The 25,716-nt window shown below is 37.8% G+C and overlaps 2 protein-coding genes across 2 annotated transcripts in view; both read left to right on the forward strand.

The window, feature by feature from the left end:
• Nucleotides 1–12,946, forward strand: part of LOC149006210 (ADP-ribosylation factor GTPase-activating protein AGD3-like) — a 31,040-nt gene extending 18,094 nt beyond the window's left edge. The window contains exons 11-19 of the mRNA XM_089166339.1: nt 1,161–1,385; nt 1,493–1,624; nt 1,727–1,957; nt 3,824–3,910; nt 4,031–4,372; nt 8,935–9,080; nt 9,459–9,552; nt 9,832–10,316; nt 12,150–12,946. Coding sequence (XP_089022465.1) covers nt 1,161–1,385; nt 1,493–1,624; nt 1,727–1,957; nt 3,824–3,910; nt 4,031–4,372; nt 8,935–9,080; nt 9,459–9,552; nt 9,832–10,316; nt 12,150–12,264 — 1,857 coding nt within the window. The 3' untranslated portion in view covers nt 12,265–12,946. The remainder of the gene's footprint in view (nt 1–1,160; nt 1,386–1,492; nt 1,625–1,726; nt 1,958–3,823; nt 3,911–4,030; nt 4,373–8,934; nt 9,081–9,458; nt 9,553–9,831; nt 10,317–12,149) is intronic.
• A 1,133-nt stretch (nt 12,947–14,079) lies between these two features.
• CCL (CCR-like protein) lies at nt 14,080–15,340 on the forward strand. Its single transcript, XM_089166066.1, has 3 exons — nt 14,080–14,278; nt 14,423–14,584; nt 14,973–15,340. Exons 1-3 carry the CDS (start codon nt 14,106–14,108, stop codon nt 15,046–15,048), a joined length of 411 nt encoding a protein of 136 aa, XP_089022192.1. The 5' UTR covers nt 14,080–14,105; the 3' UTR covers nt 15,049–15,340.
• Nucleotides 15,341–25,716: the final 10,376 nt, after the last annotated feature.

The raw sequence follows: 25,716 nt of genomic DNA on the forward strand, positions 1-25,716 counted from the left end.
AAAAATCCCAAAAAAGAGAATTGTAGAGATGAAGCAGAGATCACTGAGAGAGAAACTCTGTTCTCAATCCTAAAGGCCCCGCCACCAGATTCACATAGTCCAGTCACAAGAAATAAAATTGTGCCAGACTGTCAATCATAAACTGTTCTGTTTACATTTGTTGGGCTCTATTTATAGCCTACATTGAAGGACTGAACTTGGACTCAACATTGAGAGCAAAACAAATGAGAACTTCTATAATAAATTAAACAATAAGAGTAGGACTGGACTCGTAGTGAAATTTGGACAGCAACTAAATGAATATTACTTTAAATAAAACTCCTTAAAACTCCAAGCTAGACTAGGACTCTTACTTACCAAGGACTTATTAAATAAAAAATGTCTTAATAAAATTTTGCATCTAACAAGACCAACTTGGACTGGACTAGGGGTACCCAAAAGGACCAAAATGCCCCTGTTGTCCCACATGGCTGAGCCATAGGGTCTTCCAGAGGTGGCCATGGTTCTTACATCGAGGGGGACACTTACAGACCTGGGGCCCAACTCCAAAAAAAAAGGAAAAACTGTGATGGTATACATTATTACTGATGAAGAAGATCCTTCCAGGTTCCAGCCCATTCAACATCTTTGTTTGCCTAGGGCCAACTCAAGATCGTTGAACTTCTAGAATTCTACATTTTCTGGGGGTTTTTCTGCTTCTTTCTTTTGTTTGTTGGTGGGGCCTTGGGGAGAGGAAAGCAGGCGACACTCTGGGTTGTGCTCTGGACCTCTGGTTTTGTTGAATCAAGGTTAAAGCCTAAAACCTTCGCACATCAACCTAGTCTTCAGGTTTTCTGCCTGCAATCACCAAAGCTTCCCCTAATGGATTTATCTGTTTGGAGGAGTATCTATGTGTCTTGTGGTTTTCATGTAAAGCACAAGTGAGATTTTGGACTTCTCAGCCTAGGGCTTTGGGTGAGCTTGCAGCACCGTTGTGGGTGTTCTTGGGAGATCTCCATTGTAACTTCCGTCCAAGAATCTGGGTGCACAAGTTTGACAAAGTGTTTCCTCCCCTGTCAACTCCTGTGTTACTGTAATTTGTGTTTGCCTATCCTTATTTCCTGTTTGTTTTTCAGAAAAATTAGGAAACTATTAAACTCCTTAATATTTTTGTTTCAAAGGTTCTGACTTACGCACAACAGTCAAGAGAAAGGTCCAACTACGAGCAGGCAGCTCTCACTGAAAGAATGCAGGAGTATAAACGGCAGATTGATCGTGAAAGTCGATGGTCTTCAAATGGTTCAAATGGCTCACATGGCTCTCCAAATGGAGATGGTATACAAACCATTGGTAGAAGTTCCCATAAAATGATAGAGGCAGTGATGCAATCTGCTGCAAAAGGAAAGGTACTTTTGAACAATAAGAGGGTTTTCTTTTCAAGTTCACTGTTTCTATGTTTCTCTTGCGTTCCTCTGGCTTTACCCTACATCTAAGACAATATAGGATGTTTTAGGTTCAAACTATTCGTCAAGGTTATCTCTCAAAACGTTCCTCTAATCTGAGAGGTGACTGGAAAAGAAGGTTTTTTGTTCTTGATAGCAGAGGGATGTTGTACTACTATCGCAAGCAATGCAGTCGACCATCTGTAAGACATTAGACTTGAAATAACTTGAGAAGTATAATGTTATGTTTTCTAATCCCTGTTCTCCAGATCTGCTTTTCTGTTTGACTGAGTGCATTGTTTTAGGGATCTACTGGTCAACTTTCAAGTCAGAGGAGTCATAATTCATCCGAAGTTGGTTCAGGGCTGCTAAGCCGCTGGCTTTCTTCTCATTACCATGGTGGAATTCATGATGAGAAGTCTGTCGCTCATCACACCGTGAACCTGCTGACATCTACTATAAAGGTTGATGCAGATCAGTCTGATCTGCGGTTTTGCTTCAGGATCATTTCTCCATCAAAGAACTACACTTTGCAGGTAGAGTTATCGAGTCCGGCATAAAGGATTAAGAAGTAGTTTTCCTAATGTATTATATCTGATGTGATACACAAAACATAACTTGGCAAGTAATCTCAGGGACATGAATTGAAAGTCTTTTGCTGTTGCAAGTAGGTGCTGCCACAGGGAGCATGGGATCATGTTGGTCTGATTCCTGTGGGAATTGCCTCAACCCTGACCTAACTCATTCATAGTGTGTTATCCCAACCCTAGCGTTAGTCGTTATTAACGGATCATGTTTATGTCAAGTTGCTGCAGTATGTCATTTGAGGTCATATTAATTTCTTGTTGGGGAGTAAATGTAATGGTGATTTATAGTTGTCAAGGTGACGCCCAGGTGCCTTGACATCCAGGCACTTTGGCCACCTAGGCCGCAGGCACCTTGGACGCCTTGCTCGCCCAGTTGTTTTGCCTTATGTTTTAACCTTCTCCAGCACCTTGGTTCGCTTAGGGCCTCGCTAAGTATGATGATGACCAGTCAAGTGATAACTGGTCCACAAGAGGACTGCAAACTGCTGGTCCAGAAAGAGTTAAATTTTGACTGGTTCTCAAATTTGCAAGAAATTTTAGAACAATAGAATATAAAACAAGAAAATGAAGAAGGGAAAAAATTATTTGATGCAGGATCAGAACTTATTTGTAAGCCTAGGATTGGGTTTACTTTGGTCAGGGGCCCTTGACCCATTAGATTTAATGTGAAAAAAGCCTCTTGTTGGGCTTGTAATGGGAATATCTAGCTGAAGTTCGAAAATAGTTAAATTATGTAATTCTGGCCAAAGGGCAAAGTAGTCTTTTCTTATGCTTTATGTTAGTTTAGTGTCCAAGTCAAGTCAATAAAGGATCCTAGGTGAGGGTGACAGTGATTTCTGGGAGGTGGGTGGTGGTTTTGAGGGTTAGGGCAAAAGGGGACGGTGGTAGGTGATTTCCAGCAGGGGGAAGGTGGGGGCAATGGTGGTTTTTTGGGGGAGGATGTGTGGTGGTTTCCGGCGGTGGTGGGTAAGTTTCAACAAGGTGTAGAAAGAAGATGGGTGAAGGGGGGACTCTTTCATCCACCTAAGGGTTGGGTATGGTGTGAGAAACAAGGGTATTTTAGTAATTTAACATTGGGAGGTTATTTTGGTATTTCATATTAGGAGTTAACTGGCACTATTTGAGACTGTTAAGTTTTGGGCTAGACATAATTTAGTTGTAGGTTACATGTAATTTAGGCCACTTAAGGGAGGCAACACGAGTTTTGGCCTCCCTTAAGTGGGGCACACGTATAAAACTCTATTATTTGTCTAGTTCTTTGTTTCTTTTTATATTTCCATGTTTATTTTGATGATATATATGCATATTTGCACCATTCAGCACATATCTCTAATGTAGTATAGTGGATAATCTACGTCTCTTAAAATCTCCCAACCAGTACAATACTTGGTACCAATATGTTAAATCTCGCTCCTCATGGAGATCACTATACAAGAATGACAACTACAATAATAGCCAATCAAAATTGACTGCCAAAGATATGAGAACACTAATAAGGTTCAACTGAACTACTGAACAAAAGGTTTCAAAGTAGTCCAAACTGTAAGTCTGAGTAAAGCGTTTAGCAATCAATAAGCTTTGAGTTTGAACTCCAAAGCTAATTCATAATGATACATAAACCAAACTGCCATACGACGTCACTATGTCTCTTTTCAGTTTTCACAATTAAAATGTCAGTGCAAGTCAAATTTCTCTTCTGTTCCTCAGATTTAACTCTGACTTCACTGTGATTGCGTTGGACTAGCATATCATGTTTAATATTGCAGCATTTGAAGCAAATCCCCAATTGTAGTTGATTTTCTCTCAATGATACAGGCAGAGAGTGCTCTAGATCAGATGGATTGGATTGAAAAGATAACTGGAGTCATTGCTTCCTTGCTGAGTTCCCAGTCACCCGAGCAGGTAAAGATTACTACCTTGGCTATTGACATATGTTGGTGATCTCTTTGTTGCCATTGTTCAAACTAACTTTTGTGGATTTCCTTCTCATCATTTTGTCTTTAATGGTCAATTTAATTTCAGCGTCTCCCTACTAGTCCAATGGGCTGTGCTCATCAGCGAGTTGCCAGTGATAGTAGTTCATTCGGAAGCTCCTCCGATATGGATCACCCAGCTACAGAAGAATTTTCATCTGAGAGGAAACTCATTGGTGGGCATAATGAACGAACATCTAGATGTTATTCACAACAACGACACAACATGAAAAATGAGAAGCCGATAGATGTGCTTAGAAGAGTGCCTGGGAATGATAAATGTGTGGATTGTGGTGCTCCTGAACCAGATTGGGCATCCTTGAACCTTGGTGTTCTTCTCTGCATTGAATGTTCTGGGGTCCATCGTAACCTTGGTGTGCACATCTCAAAGGTAAATTGTTTAGGCTTGATTTTTCATGAAGATCCAATACATAAGTAATATCTTATTCTTGCACAAATCGTATGCATTATATCAGAATGCATGGATAAGTTGTGCTAGATTACTTCTACATATTTAGTTTGCGCATAGTAGTCCAAAGTGTGATGGATTGCCTCAAGAATTTCTGGTGGGTTTTTTTCACCCTGCAGGTATATATAACAATTTATTGCCAATTGAACAAGGGCTAGTTGTCCAAGATCTTTAAGATAACCAACTTAAATGATACCGAGATAGGGTTTCTTGATCTTAGAGATATGGGATGAATATTTTAGAGATGGGGAACTAGAGTCTGAGGGTGTTAGAATCTTTAAACTTGAGGAGATGTAGGTAATTGTATATAGGGATAGGATTCCCAAGTTTGGTTGGCTTTGGATTGCTAAGTTGGAAGATATTGTTGGGGGGTTTTAGGGAGTCCAGAAATTCAAGGTAAAAAAAGTGAAAATGGAATGGAGATGAGAGATTGCTGGCTTACCAAATGCTTGGAAGAAACTCCTTGTGGTGAGCTGGGATTATGGTGGACAGAACTAAAGGTAGGTTGAACCCACAGCTGTAGAGGAATCTCAGCATGACTTTACCGGTGACCCTTTCACTCAAGCACTTGCAAATACCTTACCACTGCTGGATCATGTGATTCTCTGAGAACTACAAAAGACCTAGGCTGCAATGGCTGATTTTATCAATAATCTGAATTCCAAAGTATGTAGCTATTACTTGTGATGGTGCCTTGACAGATACTAGTTTCTAATAAATAGGTCTGCTCAACTTAACTGAAATTTAAAACTAACTCTAATTGAACTTATACAAGTTAAACTGAATTTTAATACAAACTCTAATTAGACTTGTGTTTTATAGCTCAACCATTGCAAGGACTTTCCATCAACTAGAGTATGGACTAATTAAATAACATGCATTGGCCTTAATGAGAACTAATTAAATATCATGCATCAACTCTGATAAGGACCAATTAGATACTATGTTTGACATGTGATAATGATTAGACAAAAATTAAAACTTTTTGTTGGCCATCATCAGGCCAATCACAAGGACTGGGGGCCCACAGGCGTGAGGGGGTTTTTTTCTTTTGGGGGGGGGGGGGGGGGGGAAGAAGTGTGGAGGGACGAAGGTTTGAGCCCGAGACCTCCTTGGTCTTGCTGTCTCTGCATAAGAGGCTGCCACCATTTTGCTAGAAGCACATTCACAAAAAATAAATAAATAAATATAACTGGGTGTAGGGAACTTTTGTTCTCAACCCATGCCCACCATGTTTTAGGTCCATTTTGTTGGCAGTTTATAAAGGATACCTGCCAATGGAGGCCAAACACCTATATGACCTACCCTAGGCCTATCCTGAGGGGGAAAAAACCTAATTTGGGAGTGGATCTGCATCAAAAGATGGTTTTAGGGCTTTCTCGTTCATGTGTTATATTTGAGGTTAGTAGGCACTTGGTGATAAAGGTTATCCATATAAGTTACAGTTCTTATATAGGCCTGCTACCATAGATTATTTAGTACGATATATGGGTCATTTAATGTTTATGGTCATGTATAAGGTTTGATACACGTTTTAAGCAAACTAGTCAGGAATTTGTTCACTGTATCACAGTCTTGCTTTGCATTCTGTTAATAGGGCAGTGCTGATTTTATTAACCATGTCCCTTGTAGAATTGCAATCATTGTTCAAAACCTCAGTTTTGAGGCTAGGTTCAACCAGCCCAGCTAGAAACCAAGATGTGGCTGAGGTCTTGCTAAACTGAGTCAAAACCAAGGAGTTTTCCCCCATCCATCTTGACATGTGGTTTCACCACCTAATGCGTGGTTTTTTCATCTGATTTTTGGTATACATGTCATTTGAAACTTAGAGACACGATGAGCTATTTTCTTAGAAAATCACTGAAAATGATTGATATGATTCTTGACCCAAGTCTACTTCTGTTTGCTGGAATTTAGAATACTAGGTTTCCAATTTAGAAACATACAGTGACAAATTCAAGGAGTTCTAATGTACTTCAACACAAGAATGCCAAGAGATAAACACAGTTATCTTTCTTATTTGATGGTTTAATCTTCCTCCAAACTAGCTTCTTTGAGTTAAAGGTCCACTAAAAGTAGAAGAAATCCTTGGTTTTTGGCAAACATCCTACAAAAACATCAAAATCAGCAAGTGTATGTAGAAACCAGAGTCAAAACTCTCAAAACCAGCAAGATTTATTGATTTCTGGTCAAGACAAGTGACTTTAAGTCACTTAAAAACCAGTTTTGTATTCCCCTCTATGTTTTGTCCTGTTTTCTTAGGAAACCGAGTGATGTAGGACCCACAGCTATCCCCAGGAAGACCCAAAGAAGGTCTAGGGTGGCTGCCTGACACCCTGTGGCTCTGCCAACAGCGCAAGGAATTTTGGCCAGTGTGAAGGGTATTTTGGTAAGGGCAGTCCTGAGCAAGCCCAATGAGGTCTTGTTAAATGCAGAATTTTATTCAAAGTCTAGTCCTATTTTTATTTTGTTATTTAAATCAATCCTTGTTAAGTAAGAGTTTTAGTCTAGTTAAGAGTTCTATTTAAAGTGGGATTCCCTCTAGTAGTTGTCCAAATTTCACTATGGAGTCTATTCCTACTCTTATAGTCTTATTGTGTAATTTGAACCATTCTAGGTTGAGATAAGGAAGAGTCCTAATTGGAGTAGGAGTCCTAATTATTTCAGTTCTTATTTGTTTTGCTTTCAATGTTGAGTCCAAGTATGAGTCCTTCAATGTAGGCCGTAAATACAGCCCACTACATGTAAACGAGACAGTTCTGTTGTTATATAAAATTGATTGAAGGGTAGATGCTGAGTGGAATTGTGGATTTCCAAGTGAGGAACCCTGCAGCAGCCTAGTTTGTGATCCTTTGTTCATGCAATTAATCTTCTTCAAGCCCTCAACTGGTAAGAAAAGCATCCCCCACCCTTCCCCCTCTCTTGTCCCCTAGCGCACCTAATCTAGCAAGTCAAGGAATCTTAATAGTACTTTCTCGGAGTTCAACAATTTTAGAACAAGATATTAGGAAGCATCTTTCTTTCTTTCTTCTTTTCATTTTTAATTATTTCTGGTCTTTTAGAAGGATTTCCTTATGCATAAGTGAATTAGAACGGAGACTTCTTATCCGTCCTTAACACTACCATTCACAGTCCCAAAACAACTATCCTATCTTTTCCAGTCTTTTCTTTATCCTTTTGTTCCTTCCCCCTGGTAGGCTGCTTTCATCCACAAATCATAAAGCCTTTCTCAACCCTCATATATCAAGAAATAATCCAGATATAAGTTTGTCTTACTGTCAGTTGAATAATTGATTCCTACACTAGAATAAGAAATTGACTGGTTTAGCATTGTCCATAGTTTTCAAGGCGTCGCCTAAGCATCTGGGCTCCTTAGAAGCGCCTCAAATTGGCATCGCCTTATTTTTAGGCAATAAGGCGTCCGCTTTTTTTTTTTTTTTTTTTAAATCACGAGAAAGATGCCTAATCAAAGGCATATATTGAAATACTTATTAGATTCCAATTGTGAAGTATCTATTGTTTGAACCTATATGCATATGTATAATGACATTACATGTGATCAAATGTTAAAATAAAAATAAAAACAAACAAAATCGAAAGAGAATAAGTTCTTGACTCAAGTCTCACACTCTCACTCTAATCCCTAATCTCTTTCTCTCTTCCTCTCTTCTTCTCTTCCATTCCCACGACAACACTCCGGCAAGCAGTGGCCAGCGACAAACAACTTCTTCTCTTCCTTTCTTCTCGCAACTTTTTATTTAGGACCTATTATGTGTGGTTTGTACTTTGTAGTATGTTGGATGACTTGAGGTAGTATGATATTAGTTTTTTTTTATTATATAAGATATGATAGATTTAGAGTGAATGAGATGTACACTAAAAATTTCACTTAAAACGCCTCAACCGCCTCAAAAGCGCCTCGGAGGGGCACCTCGTCGACTCATATCCTCAATTAGCCTAAACCACCTTGCATCGCCTCGTCACTATGACAACTACGGCACTGTCCTACCGAGGTTGGTTGTGTTTGCCTGAAGCTTCAAAATGAGGCAAACCCCTGTGGTCCCATTGTCCAACCAACTTGAATTCCAGTTAGAGAATGGCTCTTCCAGCTGACAAGGCAACAAAATTGAAGATATTGCATATATTCTACATTTGAAATGAGCTCCAGATGTTTGCTTGCTGTCAAACTTCACAATAAAACACAAATGGTTTCTGAAGGATCTGTCATGACAAGGGCCTTTTGAATCCACCAACTTGGATTTTTTTAGTTTCCTACAGCAATTTTGGAGAACTTAGAGCATTGTTCGAGCAATTCCTTGAATGGCATTTCCTCATCAATGGAAGTCAATTAGGTCCCCTCATAGAGGTCCCAGTGCATTGAATTTCAGTCATTGGCCAATGGGGCCATTATTAGGTCCATCGGTGTTCTTTATTCCTTTTTTTGAATGCTTGTTCACAATTGTGATGATTGGCCCTAATTTCAGGTCCGTTCACTGACACTGGATGTCAAAGTGTGGGAACCTTCCGTTATAAATCTGTTCCAGTCACTGGGTAATGCATATGCAAACTCGGTGTGGGAGGAAATGCTGCAAACGAATAAGGCTTTTCAGGCTTCAGAAGTTCGTACATGGTAAATAATTCTTAAACTTCTATATTTAGGATTCTGTTATTGACAGTAAGGTGTTAAATTTTTAATTCCCAAAATTTATATGATTTAGTACTTGTGTAGGGTAAAAAAGGGGTTATGTTAAGAGTTGGTCATTTAATGCAGTTCCTTTAGGAAATTGCAGACCTACCCTCACTAAAAAAAGTGTTAAATACTTTGCAAATTAAGACAAGGTGCTATTAAATGGAGGTGTCAATTGGAACTTTGAAACAGCCCATAGAGGCATCATCGTGACATTCACTTTGTGATTTAATGTGCATCTTCTGGTTGTTTCTGATGACATCACATATTTGCTCTAAAATTATGGTTATTTGGATGATGTTATTATACGGGTTGGTGCAGTTTCTCTATGTCTGAAAGATCCCATTCACCATTCATGAGCAAACCTTGGCATGGTGATCCTATTTCAAATAAAGAAAAGTTCATTCACGCAAAGGTATGATTTTTCTGTCCTTGTTGAGATAATGTTTTTAGTTATAAGAGTACATACATTGCAAACCGTGTTCTCTCATATTTGAATGTGTGTGCATCTTAGAGCTCTAGAAGTTTACCTGAGTAGATCTATAATTTAGGCTGCTTTTTTTCTTTTCTTTTTTCTTTTTTTTTGGGGGTGGGGGGTGGGGTGAGGAGTGTAACATTGACTTGTTTTGCTGTATAAAAATTCATGTCTCTTCAACTGAGACCAACAAGTGAAGTTTCTGTTCTGTTGTTGCAGTATGCGGAGAAGCTTTTTGTTCGCAGGCACAATGATGAGGAAAATATTCTTGCTGTTGCTCGACAAATGTGGGAGAGTGTACGGACTAACAATAAGAAAGCAGTCTACCGTCATATTGTCTGTGATGATGCAGATGTGAATGCTCTGTATGGGCAGGCATCTTTTAGCTCATCTTTAACTCTAGCTAAAGTGATGCTGTTGCAGGAACAGCCGAGCCTTGGCAGGAACTCTTGTGTCTTAGCAGAGGATTCTTTGGAAAACCCCTCTGGAAAGTCAGTGAGTAGTGGTGAGGAGCAAATTTTTGAGGAATGTCCTGATGGGTGCTCCTTGCTTCACATTGCTTGTCAGAGTGGAGATATAGGCATGCTAGAACTTCTCTTACAATATGGTGCAAACATTAATTTTCCTGATTCAGGTGGCCAGACACCACTCCATCACTGTATTCTCCGTGGCAGATCTGTGTTTGCAAAACTTCTACTTTCAAGGTAGATATTGATCCCTGTCCTCACAATTAGTCTTTGCTTGCTTTTGCTTTTTCTTTTTTCAGTTGCTGGTGGTTATTACGACTTGGACAATGTTGCAAACAAATTTCTTTCAATAAACTTTAAGTGACACTAGATATTTGATCAAAAATTCTATGCTGATCCGGAGTTAGGTGATGCTGGTCCATAGACCCACGTCTGTAACAAGTCCAAGAGAAAGATGTCTGAGAAGTAGTAGTAGCAGTAGGCTGCCTATACTTCGTCTATTCTAACATCTATTCATTGTGTTTGATTGAACCTGGTCTGATTTGATTCAGATTTTTTCAGTCTTGGGTTATATTAAGTTACCATGTAACCTTTTGACTTGACCGGTTGACCACACACTCATCCACGACCAGTGAACCACACTCACCCCATGGATGAGTAGTGCTGTAGTGCTTTGTTTGTTTTATTGAAGTTTAGGTTTTTATGGTGGTCCTCAGATCTCCACATGTGTCTGGTTGAAAGTAACTTGTTTAAGTTGTTTTAATTTGTTAGAAGTCTTAGAGTTCAATAGGCCTTATATACTCTTTCCTGTTTGGATTTGAGTTCCCTTTTCCTACTTTATTTCAAAGTTATAACCTTCTATTGAATTCTTGGACAGGGAAGAAGAATAAATGCACTGTTATTCTATTGAATTCTCCTAGATTTAGGAACCCTTACAATAAGTTGTAACTTACAACAGTCCATCCCTAGGGCCTGTGCATCATTACCCCAAGGCCACTTCCTCATCTGAGCCTTAAAATCCCAAAAGAAGCCCTGTATTTTGAAAATCGAATTCTCTTGTGTTTGCTTCTGGTTTGTTAAAGATTCTGCAGCGTGGCCCTTGGTTAGTCTTACCATTACCCTCCATGTATGTTGCTCCACCTCCTTCAAAAAGAGGGACCTCTTTGAAATATCAATTTTGACTTAACTATATTAAAGTATACGCTGCCACTGGGTTTTTCTCTCTCTCTCTCTCATTTTCTTTTTTTTTTTTTTTTTTTTTGGGGGGGGGGGGGGGGGGGACTGTTTGAAATTTGAACACAGGATTGGTTTAGAAAAAAAGAAATAAAACAGGATGGTTATCTATTATGGAAACAGTGATTTGAAAAATAATGACTGGTATCTCGTCAAGAGAGCACAACCAAGTTCTAATTGTAATAAAGGAAAAGGAAAAAGAGACAACTACAAGTATACCCTAAGAACAGAACAAAATTATGAGTATATCCAAAATATCCTCTCACATTACAACTCTCCCACTTTGAGTTGTTCCATAGATATCACAAATGGCTAACTTGCACAAAATAGAGGTGATGCAGATTCATCACCAAATTGGGCTTCTTTTCTTGGGAACAAGTCAAGGATTGGATCATGTATGTATTTGGCCTTGATTCTGTTCTAATTTGTGATGGTAAATTTGATGTCCCTATAAGTATGGGTAGAAAGTAGGAAAATGGGATTTATTTCATTGGTCTAGCCTGGGTTGTCTATAATTTTTATCTTTCAATTTCCAGCATTGACACATAATTTCCATAATATAGTGTTGTTATCACTCCTGAAAATTGGGATTCTATTTTGTTATTTCCTGCCTGCATGTATTGGAGAGGCTATGCTGAGGGAGAGAGGTGGCGCCAATGCTGTGTAATGCCATCAGTAGCGGACACTAATTGACACTTGTTATCCACTCTTTGAACTATCATAATAGATACAAAATATTATTTGTTTGAACATTCTATTATTGAGTGTGGTTAACAGGACACTATGTCCTTCAATTTCCATCAAGATGATGCTTAATTTTTCCTAATCTGCTTGCAGGGGTGCAGATCCACAGGTTGTTGATAGGGAAGGTAAAACTGCTCTTCATCTTGCAGGAGAGTCCAACTTCATTGATGATGAGGTCCTTGCTCTATTAAGAGACACAACCAGATGACGTTGTTAGAGAGGATGCTAGGAGCATTCAAGTATATAGATTGAAGCTACAGTTTCTGTGATTGTATGTCAGAAACTTGGAAGGCTGATTCCCAACTTGGGGAAGCTCCCACCTCAGGGTTTTTTGGGATTTAAGAGGTGCAAATAGGGTGGAATACAGGCCCCTGCAGACCCGTGTAAGATAGAACCCCGTCAATGTAAGTTAAAAATGTTTCTGTCTCCCAAGTTTTAGAGCAGCTTCAGGCTGCCCCTGGGGGCCATTTTATTTGAGGTGCTTTGTTTCTATTTGTTTGGTTTGGTTATTTTTGATGGGGCTCAGGGTTTGGTTTTGGTAACTGTGTTGTAAATTTGTATGTTTAGCCATAGATCATAGTATGGGAAGCTCTGCTGGATTCAACTCTTCCGAATGATGTTTTGTTGGGGGGGAGTGGAACAATGGGAATATCAAAGATGATTGCTGAAGTGGGAATTACGATACGTCAATACACAAGTCTCTTCCCTCCTGTAGATTGTTTTAGCAATATCCTGTAGAACCGCAATACAAGAAAATAGAATGTTGTTCAAGTGTTGTGAGGAACTGTTCATGGTAGCAGATAGTGTTTTACTACATACTCCAGGTTAATATGTATGTAGTCAGTAGGTTGATGTTAAGGTAAATGCAAAACATAAATTGGAAATTTTCATTTTTGCTTCCTGAACGATTGTGTGATCTAACACGGAAGGTTACCATCTCTGCATTTTATTTTCAACACCGAACTCCTTGGATTTGAATATAAGAATGAATGATGTGCTAAGTTGGAGGGACAGGCTTCTAATTCGCTGAACATGTATTCTCTCAAGTGATTGTGGTGTGTGATCTTTGGGGGCGTCATGGGGTATTTTATGCGCGGTTTCACTTGGACTTGCAATTTGCATTATGTAATCTTCTGCCCCGCCTCTGACGCGTCGTCACTATATAATGGATGGATGGTTAAGTCACAGTGCACACGTTCAAATGGTTTTGGGCATATTGCATGTAGAACAGTAGAAGGATCCATCAATTACATCTATTCTTATTAGGGGGAAGAATAAATTCAATTACAAACGCACTCTTATAGAAGGATTAAAGTGAAAAATATCATAGCGAAATATATAATTTAAACGTTAATTTTGCCCACCTTTATTTTATTCAGGTTTTTTTATTTTTTTAACACTATCAATTTTACCCTCATTCCAGGATTCTATTCTCTCTCCTCTCTTCACTTTCAGTGAAATTTATTTATAAATCAAATTAATCACTCATTTGATGTGATTTATAAATGGTTTTCAACATTTGATGTGATGTTGGAATACATGGCACACATCTACAAGAAAATAAATCTGATATAAGTCCCTGTTTCATCGGCTCTACCTTGATCGCTTAGAAGACCAACAGGTCCAGCCAACCATCCGTCCTAAATCTATCGTGGTTCATCATTCCTCAAATGTGTAAGGAAGGAATCATTCGCGGCTGATCAAATCAAGAGCTTCTGTGCTTGGTTTTTCTACTTAACCATGATCATCATTAATTATTACAACAAAACTTTACTGGAAAACAGTGAGTATAGTTAAATTCGTGAGGATCTAGACATTTTCTGCTTTATGTTATTTTCATGTCTTTGTCTCGAAAGAAGAAAAGAAAAGAAAATTTTCCAATAGTTATCTTCAAGGCCTTCTCCATCACTCAAAAATGGTCGAAATCAAGCAAAACCTTATCCAGTGAGAAATATCTCTCGTGACTTTCTATCCAGACCCACTCACTGACTTGCCAAATCAATAAATAGGCCTCACGGATAAAGTCCTGCACACACCCAGACGCCAAAAATGTTGACATCTCTGTGTTTTACACCCTCCGTTCCAGCGCTAGTGGCCAACAAAACGTCGCTGGCTAGGCTACCGATATCTTCTCCAAAGCTATTCTCCCGATGCCAATCGATCAAAGCTGCTGCTTCCGTTTCCAGCGATACGTCTGCGGTTGATTACAGTTCCACGGTCTCGTGAGTCAGCTTTCTCTTTCCTTTTCTGGTTATCTTATTCTTTCCTCTGTTTTGTTTACCCAGTTGGCAGTGGATCATATAATTGGGGTGTGAGAAACTGGAGTCGAGAGTGAGACTCATCTTTGTTTGAATTGTTTCCTGCAGTGTCTTCCCTGCAGAGGCCTGTGAAACAATAGGCGGAGAGGCTTGCGCGGCAGAAATGTACCCAGAAGTTAAGATCAAAGCAGAGGCCGAAAACGATGATGCTGCAAAAACTGTTCCAGAAATGGTAGACAGAGAGTATCTCGACTATAATGAACCCAAGACGTAAGTAAACTCTTCGGAACAACTTTTGTTAACTATGAATTTTCGAAGCTGATCGTTGTTAATCCCATATTCGTCTCACTCTAGCTGGAGGAAGTTTTTTCGGATCGAACAGCCATACTTCTTCAGAGGGTTAAGTTCCAAAAACTTATGCAACACGATTAAACCAAATTCTTTGATCTATACTCGATAGGATTGATCCAAATCTGGGCTCAAATATTAGACCGAGCACATCAAGCATAAAACAGATTTAACAGTTTCTTGGATGATTTCTAAACCCTTCAAAAAAGTGGAAGAAAAATATGGTTTGACCATTGATTAATAGAAAGAACAATATGGGAGAAATAATGGTGCCAATTAATTTGATTTTTTTGTTGCATTAATTTTTCAGGGTGTTCCCTGGAGAAGCTTGTGACGATCTTGGAGGAGAATTTTGTGAACCAGATTATCAGAAGGGCGTCTACTAGTGTGGGGAAAAAAAGTCTCTATCTTGTAAATTGATAAAAACTTCCGAGCCTTCTACGAGGAATCTGTGAAAAAAATTACCCAGCACCGATGAGCCATGACACTCCAGAATCTTCCCTGGTAGAATGCCAAAATTAGTGAGTTCAGTTATCCACTTGAAGGGATATTGAAGAAAAGTACTTATTAGTAGTTAAAGCATGTTCATGCATACCACTGTATCTAAAGAATTGAGAAGTAGCTTTTAATTTGAGAGCCTCCTCGGAGTTGAATCATCAAAATTGGTTTCAATTTGCAGAGACTGCTTTATATATATATCTAGGTTGGTTCGTCATGTACAGGTAAAGCTGGATTCCGGTATGTATGGCACGTACTCTTTTCCTGAGCTTCGTAATCATTTTCTTTCTTTCACTCACTTGAGTAGAAGCCGTAGAGCAATAAAATCTCTTTTGAACAAAAAACAAAAAAGGTACAATCAACAAATTGCACCAACACCTCAAAATCCTTAAAGCACTTATACTTCACTTTCACTTTATGTTTAAAAAATACTAGACCAAAGCAAGGCCCCGAGCATCGAGATGCAGGAGTGATCCTATACGATTTTTCGTGGGTGGAATAAATAGGAAAAAAAGAGTGGGAGAAAAGGGGGAAAAAATGGAATTGGGGTTGTTTGGTGTTCCCATTGTCTTGTTTTCTGCTTTCTCAAGTAAGATTTGGATTTGAACCTACGACCAGTCAATTAAGAGAATGAGCTTCAAGAGAAGGATTCGAAGTTCTTGCAGAGCTGAACCATGCGGTACTAGACACGAGATAGATCTTCCAAAGAACAAGACTTTGTTCGAATAAGCCAATTCATTTGGGACCTTGCAAATCCATTCTTTTTTTTATTCAAATATCAGCCCTTTGTTTGTGTTTTCACGTCAAGAATTTTTTGCAGATGAAGAGATGTAAAGATCCAAAATTGAATTTTCATTGGATAAAATTAGCCTAATTTATCACTAAAAATTATTAAATCATTAGTTATTTTCTTTCAATTTAAAAATATTTCTATAATAAATAATAATTTAATGATTTTTAGTGACAAATTGGATTAATGTATCCAATGAAAATCCAACTTTAAGATCTCTATTTTGAAGACGAGTGTAATTTGCTCTAAATTATAAGAAACTTCAAATATTTTTTTAAGGAACCGTTTGGCATCGTGGGTGGAAATTAAAAATGGTGGAGAAAAGCCTGAAGGCAATATGGCAAAGCAGCAACCTTCGACTCGAGTCTCGACTAGCTGGTGGGCTTGGGTTTATCTGGGCCCACATCCCTTGTAATAAAATGCGAAACTTGGTAATTTCTGACCACAAATCACCACCGAGTAACAAACATGGTTCCCAAATCCAATGACACTGTATAATGTTAGGATTTCGGGCCGGAGGGGGGGAGCCCCCCCCGACACTCGAGAGTTGTGAAACCCTCAAAAAAAGAAAGAAATTGGTGAACTTATTAATTGTTAGGAATAATTAATCCCATAAATAAAAACTGCAAGTGTACATCAATTATGGCAACCTTACTTAGATACATAATCACTTTAAGGCCTGTTTGGTTATCTGACTCCAAACATTTAAAATCTCTGGATTCATGAGTTGGAGATTTATACCTGTTTGGTTGTTAAACGTTCATCTAAGGATTTCACTTTTTTGCCTAAAAACGTGAATTAAGTCATTTTTGGGTATTGGGGGAAATCCATGGATTCCACTATAAGTATAAAATTGATGAAATTTACATAGTCACGTGGAGTAACCCAACGGAACTCTATGGACTTCGATAGATTTGTGGTTCCCAAATTTTTTGAACCATGAATCCATAAACTTGAAATCTCACTTCATTTCAAATCTCTAGATTTGTATAACCAAATAAGCCCTTAAAGCACCTTAGGAATCCACCTTCTTACAGAAAGTGGTCATTACCAAGAAGTCCAAGATAATTATTCATTTAGACTAGCGTTAAAAATGCTCGGAAGGGCCTTAATATATGTGAGCAAAAAAACAGAACATGGCACAACGTCCTAACTGAGACATACACGGTTGTGATCCCCTCTACCAAAAAAAAAAAAAGCATGCATGTAGACGCTCCTCTATTCATCCGTTGAGTTTTTGCTCCAAATCGAAGCTAAAGAAAAGAAATCTTCAAAACAAAATTAAAAATAATATATATTATTATTTTTATTATCTTGTACTTTCTTCCAAATGCAACATACATACATAAATTAAATGAGATGACTTACTCATTCTAACATAAAAAAAAGTCAGATTAAGGTTGCAATAAAAAATTTACTTCCACTGACTGACCCAAGTTGGGGTTGCATAAATCTGATGCGGAAAAGGGTTAAAAAGGGTAAAAGGGTAAAAGAAAATGACTTAATTTATTCGAAAGTGGAGTATCACATCACTACATCAGAGAGTGTCGCATTTTACACACAGTCGACTCATGTTCTTCTTGTCAGTTATATATTGCATGACACATGGGGTGACACATGGGGTGGGGTAAAAAATGAATCCCTTTATTATTACCATTAACAAATTAACAAACCAACGAGGACCACCCAGCACCTAATGAATCCCCCTTTTTCTGTTTAAGATAAGAATTGTTCGAAGCAACATACATATGCACAGCTCAGTTTCCCACCATTTTTGAAGTTACTCAAACCTCATCTCTTCCTGATTCGGCCTGTGGCCTGTTGTTATCGTTCTATTAGGATTTGTTCCCCAAAGGTCAGGCCATTTTGGGGCCCAACGTACACTAGGGAATCTACTGTGTGGTAATTATCATCTTTTACTATTTCTTCTTCTCATTGCTTTCTCCTTTCTCCTTTCTTTCACATACTAACTAATAAATTTAAGTGGATATCCTCTTCACCCAGGGACAGGGACACAGGGTCTAGCTACTTCTTTACCATGACAAATAAAATCCAAATTTGCACCACCAGTTGTAGTTGATATTATAAAAATTATTAAAGATTTTTATGTTTAGCCCACTTAAGCTGGGCCAAAATTCAGGTTACTTCTCTTAATGGCCTAAATTACATCTAATACACAACTTTCTAGTTTCAGTTAGTGTCTAGTTAAGTCCTAATGTGAAATGACCTAATTAATTATTAAACTAAACAATGTGTTTCATCCCATGGAGAAGGTAGGGAGGGGCAATGGTAGTTTATGGCAGTGGTCGATAAGTTCTGTCAAGATATAGGAAGAAGAAGATGAGTGAATCCCTTCATCCACCTAAAAGTTGTAATTAGTTTGGTCATTACATAGTACAAGGAGTAAATTCGTCATATAACATTAAAAATTTGAATTCGAGTAACATATATGGAATATTACTAATATAGGTGCCGCCGGATGGATTCGATTAACCCACACCTTGTAAATTGCCTTTCGCAAAAATAACCCTTGTTTATTGCATATAATTATGATCTATTTTGTGGATTAAACAAATAAAACAAAGTGTACTTTTACTTTTATAGGTATCCCACTTAAGTTGGGCCAAAAGTCATGTTGGCTCGATTCAACTAGGTAAAATGATTTGTGTAAGTTGATGATTGTATAGGCACTAATAATTAATATAAGTAATATTTAAATAATGTAAATCATTATATAATAATTAAGAGAAAAGATCATTGTTTTCAAATAGAATTCTAATTAGTCTTTTTTGATATCATTGGGGGAGAGAAATGAAAAATGTCACTTTTTATGATAGAGAGCTAATAACTTGGGTCAAACTTTAGGGTCCAAATGAAAATTATATATTTAATCTTTTGAGTCTAGATCCTCTACCCTAGTAAGTAATTTTACATTATTGGTGGAGAGGGTATTTTTGTCTTTTCAAAATAAAAGATCGAATAACTCATGCCAAACCTTGGGGGTCTGAATGAAAATTATACCCTTAATTTTATGGGTCCAAATCCTCTATCCCGGAGGTATAATAGATATTTTACATTATTGAAACTACTTTTTCCTTTTCAAAAGAAAAGTATCCAATAACTTGAGTCAAATCTTAAGTTGCCCTTAATTTTATGAGTCTGAATCCTCAACCTTAATAGATATTTCACATTTTGGAAGGGATACTTTTGTCTTTGCAAAAAATATATAGAGCTGCAATTGCTAACTCTCCATGCATGCAAATTAATAGGCATTGAATTTATAGTAACATAGAATATGGAAGTGTAAGGTTGAATGCAGTTTGGGTTTATATATATGAAACTGTTCTGGACAATAGACCCACAAAATTTTCACCTCTTGCAGAGAAGATGAATAGCTCTTCGGTTATGATGTTTCTTCTTCTTCTTCTTCTCATTGCAATCTCAAGTGGTAGGCGATACCGCTTCCCTCAATTTTTGTTTTCTCTCCCCCTAAAATTTCATATGAATAGTTAAATATGAATTTTATTATTTTTGGTATGTTATGCCAATGCAAATAATGGAGAGCGATCATCAACATCATCGTAGAATGAAGATTGAAATGAATGACTATTGACCACCACAAGCAAACCATCATCTGCCATTACAAGATAAAATGGTGAATGTTAAAGAAAATTGAAATGAATGACTATGGACCATCACGAGCAAACCATCCTCCGCCACCAGAGCTTGAGGCTTAGAACTCAAAAGATTCTGGTTTGGAGTGAAAATTATAATCATAGAAACTGGTGTTGGCTTGGTTGGTTTTTCTCTTGCTTTTTTTTTTTTTAATAAAAATGTGCCAACTTAGTTGTATGAAAGGGAAATAATATAGGTTTACTATTAAACTAAACTATTTTTTTTTTGGGGTGAAATTAGCTTTAAGTGATTTGATTTGATTTTCTTCTTCTTTTTTCCTGAAAATAAGGGTTTGACTTGTTCTTATACAGTTATACTTATATAGTCTATCATAAGGGTTGAATAGGGTAGATAATGGCTAGGTTGTACTACATTTTTCTTCTTCCTTATAGTAAAACACCATCTCATCTTAGCCATTAACATAGCCATCCAATGAATGACATAAATCTCATCTTATGCATATCTAACAAGAGTGTCGATCCAATACTAACAACATCATATACTGAAATTGAAACCAACTGTTTGCAAAAAATAGATGCGATATGATTTTTAAAACAATTTATAACGCCAAGGGAAGGCTCAATGGGTAAAAAAACCAACAACTCCTAGTAGGAGGTTAGAGTTCGAAGTCCCGCCTTATATAAAAGTTATGTATAAGATCTACCCCCCCACCCTCCATGGTGTGCAAAAGCTAGTCCCAAAAAGAAAGAATTTACATCAACAAAGACCGTTAAGTTGAATATTCAAGGTAAACGCAAAATCTTTCTAATTATGTCCCAATGGTTTAGACCTCAGAAGGTAACATGTTAAATGTGCCTAAGAAGAAAATTTTGCATTGAAGAATTTATAGAAAATAATTCAAATTTACCAAGTACTGGCATCAAATTAGGCTCGATACCAAATTTGGGCCCAAAATGACCTAAAATACCCCCCCCCCAAATTGGGGGTCGAAATGTGGCCATATTTCCCCAAAATTTTTGCAGGTTCACCAAAGCAGCGAAATTCGCCGAAATTTCAAACTTTGATTATTGTAGCTACTTTTGTCTTTTCAAAAGTAAAAGATCTAATAACTTGGGTAAAACATCACGGGTCAAAATGAAAATTTCACCTTTAGTTTTTTAAATCCGAATCCTCCACCCTAATAGATATTTCACATTATTGGAGGGGGTACTTTTGTCTTTTAAAAAATATATGCACCCCTCATTATTATTGGAGCTACTTTAGTCTTTTCAAAAGGTAAAAGATCTAAAAACCTGGGATGTATAATAGATATTTCACATTATTGGAGCAAAGTGAAAGATCTAATAACCTAGGCAAAACCTCAGGGGCCAAAATGAAAATTTTACCCTTAGTTTTATGAGTCCGGATCCTCTACCCTGACAGATATTTCACATTATTGAAGGGGATACTTTTGTCTTTTCAAATAAATTATAGAGATGCAATTGCTAACTTTCCATGCATACTGATTTATAGACCTTGAATTTATGGTACCAGAGAATATGGAGTTGTAACGGTCGACTACAGTTTGGACTTATAAATATGATACTTTTCGGATCAATAGAACCACATAAATTTCATCTCTTGCAAAGAAGATGAATAGCTCTTGGTTTATGTTGTTTCTTCTTCTCCTCATTGCAACCTCAAGTGGTAAGCGATAGCTCTTCCCTCATTTATTTTCCTTCTTTTTTCTTGGGGGAACTTCATATGATAAGCTTGGCGTTTTGAAATTTCATGTGATAAAGAAAATATGAATATTTACTATTTTTGATAGGTTACACCAACGCAAACAATGGAGAGTGGTCGCCATCATCATCATCAATTCATAATATAATGAAGATTGAAACGAATGACTATGGGCCACCACATGCAAACTATCGTCCGCCACCACCTGATAGAATAGTGAATATTGAGAAGATTGAGATGAATGACTATGGACCGCCACAAGTAAACCATCCTCCACCTCCACAAGATAGAATGATGAGTGTTGAGAAGATTGAGATAAATGACTATGGCCTACCGCGAGCAAACCATCCTCCGCCACCAAGGCTAGAGGCTTAGACACTCAAAAGGTTCCAGTTTGGAGAATTGAAAATTAGAATGGTTGAAATTGGTGTCTGGTTGGTTGGTTTTTATTTTAAAACTGCGTCAGCTTAGTTCTATGAAAGGTAGACCTGTAAATGGATAACCGAAATCCGCCTCCGAATTCTCATTCGTATTCGTTTAAGGGCATCCGTATCCGAAAATTTTCTTACCGGAAAATATCCGTATCCGTCCGCTAAGCAACCGGATTGGGATTCGGATAATTGCTTATCGGATTGGATAATATCCGGATAAATTTATATCCGGATAGAGTAAAGTATTTAACATTTTTTCTTTAAAAGTAGATGATAATCGGATTCGGATACCGGTAATCGGATTCGGATAGTGGTATTCGGTAATCGGAAATTATAAAATTTTAATTAAAAAAATGTAAAAAAGTGACAATTATCAATCAATAATCGGATATTTTTTCGGATCGGATTATTATCGGATATCCGATAAAGTTTCGGATTCGGATGCCTTCTCTAAATTTTTGCCGGATTCGGATTCGGATACTGGTGTATCCGAGCCGAATCCGGTCCGTTACCGGGCCTAATGAAAGGGAAATACTATAATATTATTCAAGGTTTACTATTAAACTTAAAACTTTTTTTTTTTCACGAAATTAAACTTAACTGAGTTGATAATCCTTTTTTTATTATTTTGGAGTAGGGTTTCATTTTTTCTTATACTTATAACCTATCATAAGGGTCGAATAGGGTAGAAAATGGCTAGGTTATACTATGTTCTTCTTCTTCCTTATGGTGAAACACCATCTCATTTAAGACATTGATATAGCCATCGAGTGAACGACGTAAATCTTGTCGTATGTATGCCTAATAAGAGAGTCGATCCAGTACCAACATCTAGGGGTACAAGTTTGGCCCTGGTGGCCCTAAGCCAACCCTGAGCCCGAATAGGGCTCTGGCTAAAGATTATGGCCCTAAGGGTGGGTAAGGGCCAAAATATTCTGGCCCTGAAGCTTGAACTAGGGCCAAGGGCGGGCCTCGGATTACTCTCTAGCCCGCCCAACCCATCACGACCCGTCCCTGATTTTGGCCCTGATTCAATGTCATACTGATGGTATGTATAGGACTGTATCATTTTCATACGATTTGCATACCCTTTCTTTTCGCTAAACGGTTATTTGTATTATAAAGCAAAATGTTACATTGTATACACCATAAAAATGAACCACAACCATACAACCTACAATAACAGTTGCCCCCAATGCACCCAACCTCACGGATGGTGGGGAAGAAGAGTTGAACTCCCGAGGAAGTTATTTATGCTATTGAATCTGCCCAAGCAGAATTCTAGGAATCACTAAACCTCTCAGATGCTAGGAAGCCACAAAAACATGATGTATCGACTCATTCAGGTGCTGGTTGGACACACCCACCTCATCCCTTTATCAAATTCAATGTTGATGTGTCTTGGATGCCAGAGACAAAAGCTGGAGGTATGGGATTAGTCATAAGAGATGAGGTTGGGAAGCCATTAGTAGCAATGTCAGTCCTGAAACCATTCACTTCAGCACTCGAACGAGAAGCAGCAACTCTAAGAACCAGAATCCTTGATGCTTTGGCGAATGCATGGTTTTGACTATAGCGAATGGTTTTCAGTGTTTTGGATGTAAACTCCCCTACCCCTACCTGGATTTTGCTCATTGTAGAAGACATAAGGTTCCTCTCCACTAAATTTTTGAGCTTTAATCTCAAGTTGTGGATCAACTAGCTCGAAAGCACCACTTGGTATTAGACATGAGTTATTGGCCATGTTCCACAAATTCGATCTTGAGCTCTGCTCGGCTCCTTTTCCTGCCTGAGTTTGTTTTTATGAAATGAAAAGCTTGGCTACCAAAAAAATGTACCCAACCTCACCATATCCCTAAAATAAGGAACATGATCCAAAAAGATTTTCAATGAAAAGATACTACTGTGATCAAGCCTCAAAAGCGAAATCTTGGTCGACTAGAGGCATCCCAAGAAAGATCATCCATCACCAATGATGATCTTCTCACATTCCTAATGATTCAAGCCTCAAAAGGCAATGTACCCAATGTGGGAGGAGAATCTACATAAAAATAATTCTTGAAATAATTTAAATTAGAATAATATTTTGTAACAAAATCTTCAATATCAATGAAAAATCTTATCAATTATATCCCAGTGATTTAGGCCTCAAAAGCCAATGTGGTTAGGGAAGAGTATATACATGAAAGATTTATGGAAACAAAAATCTTGAAGGAATTATGTAATTGAATATTCAAGATAAAAGCATAATCTTTCTAATTATGTCCCAATGATTTAGGTCTCAAAAGGTAACATGTTAAATGTGGCTAAGAATGGAGAATTTGCATGAAAGAATTTGTAGGAAATAATTCAAATTTACCAAGTATTGATATCAAATTTGGGCCCAAAATGACCTAAAATACCCTTGGAAATTGGGGGTCGAAATGTGGCCATATTTTTCCAAAATTTTACAAGTTCGCCAAAGGACAAACCGGCGAAACTCACTAAGGGCCGTGGACGGCGGTTCAATTTGAGATTCAAACTCGCCAAACCGGCGGGATTACGTGGTTGTTGATTTTGGAAGATTTCAGTTCAAAATATTTATTGTAGGTCAACTCGCTTGAGGGGGCCGTTCCCCCTACCGTCGTGTAGTGCTCTGTCGCGCCCCCCGACCCCTGGCCGAGATCAACTCTCCCAAATTTCGGACTTTGATTATTGTAGCTACTTTTGTCTTTTCAAAAAATATATACACCTTGGGATGTATAATAGATATTTTACATTAGTGGAGCAAAGTGAAAGATCTAATAAGTTAGGCAAACCCTCAGGGGCTAAAATGAGATTTTACCTTTAGTTGTATGAGTCCAGATTGTCTACCCTGGCAGATATTTCACATTATTGGAGGGGATACTTTTATCTTTTCAAATAAATTATAGAGATGCAATTGCTAACTTTCCATGCATGCAGATTTATAGACCTTGATTTTTTGCTAAAAGAGAATATGGAGTTTGGACTTATAAATATGATACTTTTCGGATCCAATAGAACTACAAAATTTCATCACTTGCAAAGAACCATGAATAGCTCTTGGTTTATGTTGTTTCTTCTTCTCCTCATTGCAACCTCAAGTGGTAAGCAAAAGCTCTTTCCTCATTTCTTTTCTTTTCTTTTTTTTTTTTTTTTTTTTTTTTTTTTTTTTTTTTTTTTTTTGGTGGGGGGGGTTGTTGGGGGTGTTGGCTGCTTTTTGAAACTTCATATGAATAAGCTTGGCTTTTTTAAACTTCACGTGATAAAGAAAATATGAATATTTACTATTTTTGATAGGTTGCACCAACGCAAACAATGGAGAGCAATCGTCATCATCATCAATTCATCATAGAATGAAGATTGAGATAAATGACTATGGGCCACCGCATGCAAACTATCGTCCGCCATCACCAGATAGAATAGTAAATATTGAAAAGATTGAGATGAATGACTATGGGCCCCCAGGGGCTAGCCATCCTCCTAGGATTAATCCACCTCTACCTCGACAAGATAGAATGGTGAGTGTTGAGAAGATTGAGATGAATGACTATGGACTGCCACGGGCGAACCATCCACCGCCTCATCACCCGCCTCATCACCCGCCTCTACCGCGAGCAAACCATCAAACCATCCTCAGCCACCAGGGCTAGAGGCTTAGACATTCAAAAGGTTTCAGTTTGGAGGATTGAAAATTGGAATGGTTGAAATTGGTGTCATGTTGGTTGGTTTTTATTTTTTAATAAAATTGTGTCAGCTTAGTTGTATGAATGGGAGACACTATAAATAAATTCAAGGTTTACTAATAAACTTAAACCTTTTTTTTTTTCGCGAAAATTAACTTAACTGAGTTGATAATCCTTCGTTTTTTCGGAGAAGGCTTTCATTTTTTTTCTTATACTTATAACTTATCACAGGCTCGAATAGGGTAGAAAATGGCTAGGTTATACTATGTTCTTCTTCTTCTTCTTTATGGT

This window comes from Hakea prostrata, chromosome 8 (genome assembly GCF_041222555.1).
Source record: "Hakea prostrata isolate BN-2017 chromosome 8, UWA_Hpros_2, whole genome shotgun sequence".
In the NCBI taxonomy this organism is placed as follows: domain Eukaryota; kingdom Viridiplantae; phylum Streptophyta; class Magnoliopsida; order Proteales; family Proteaceae; genus Hakea; species Hakea prostrata.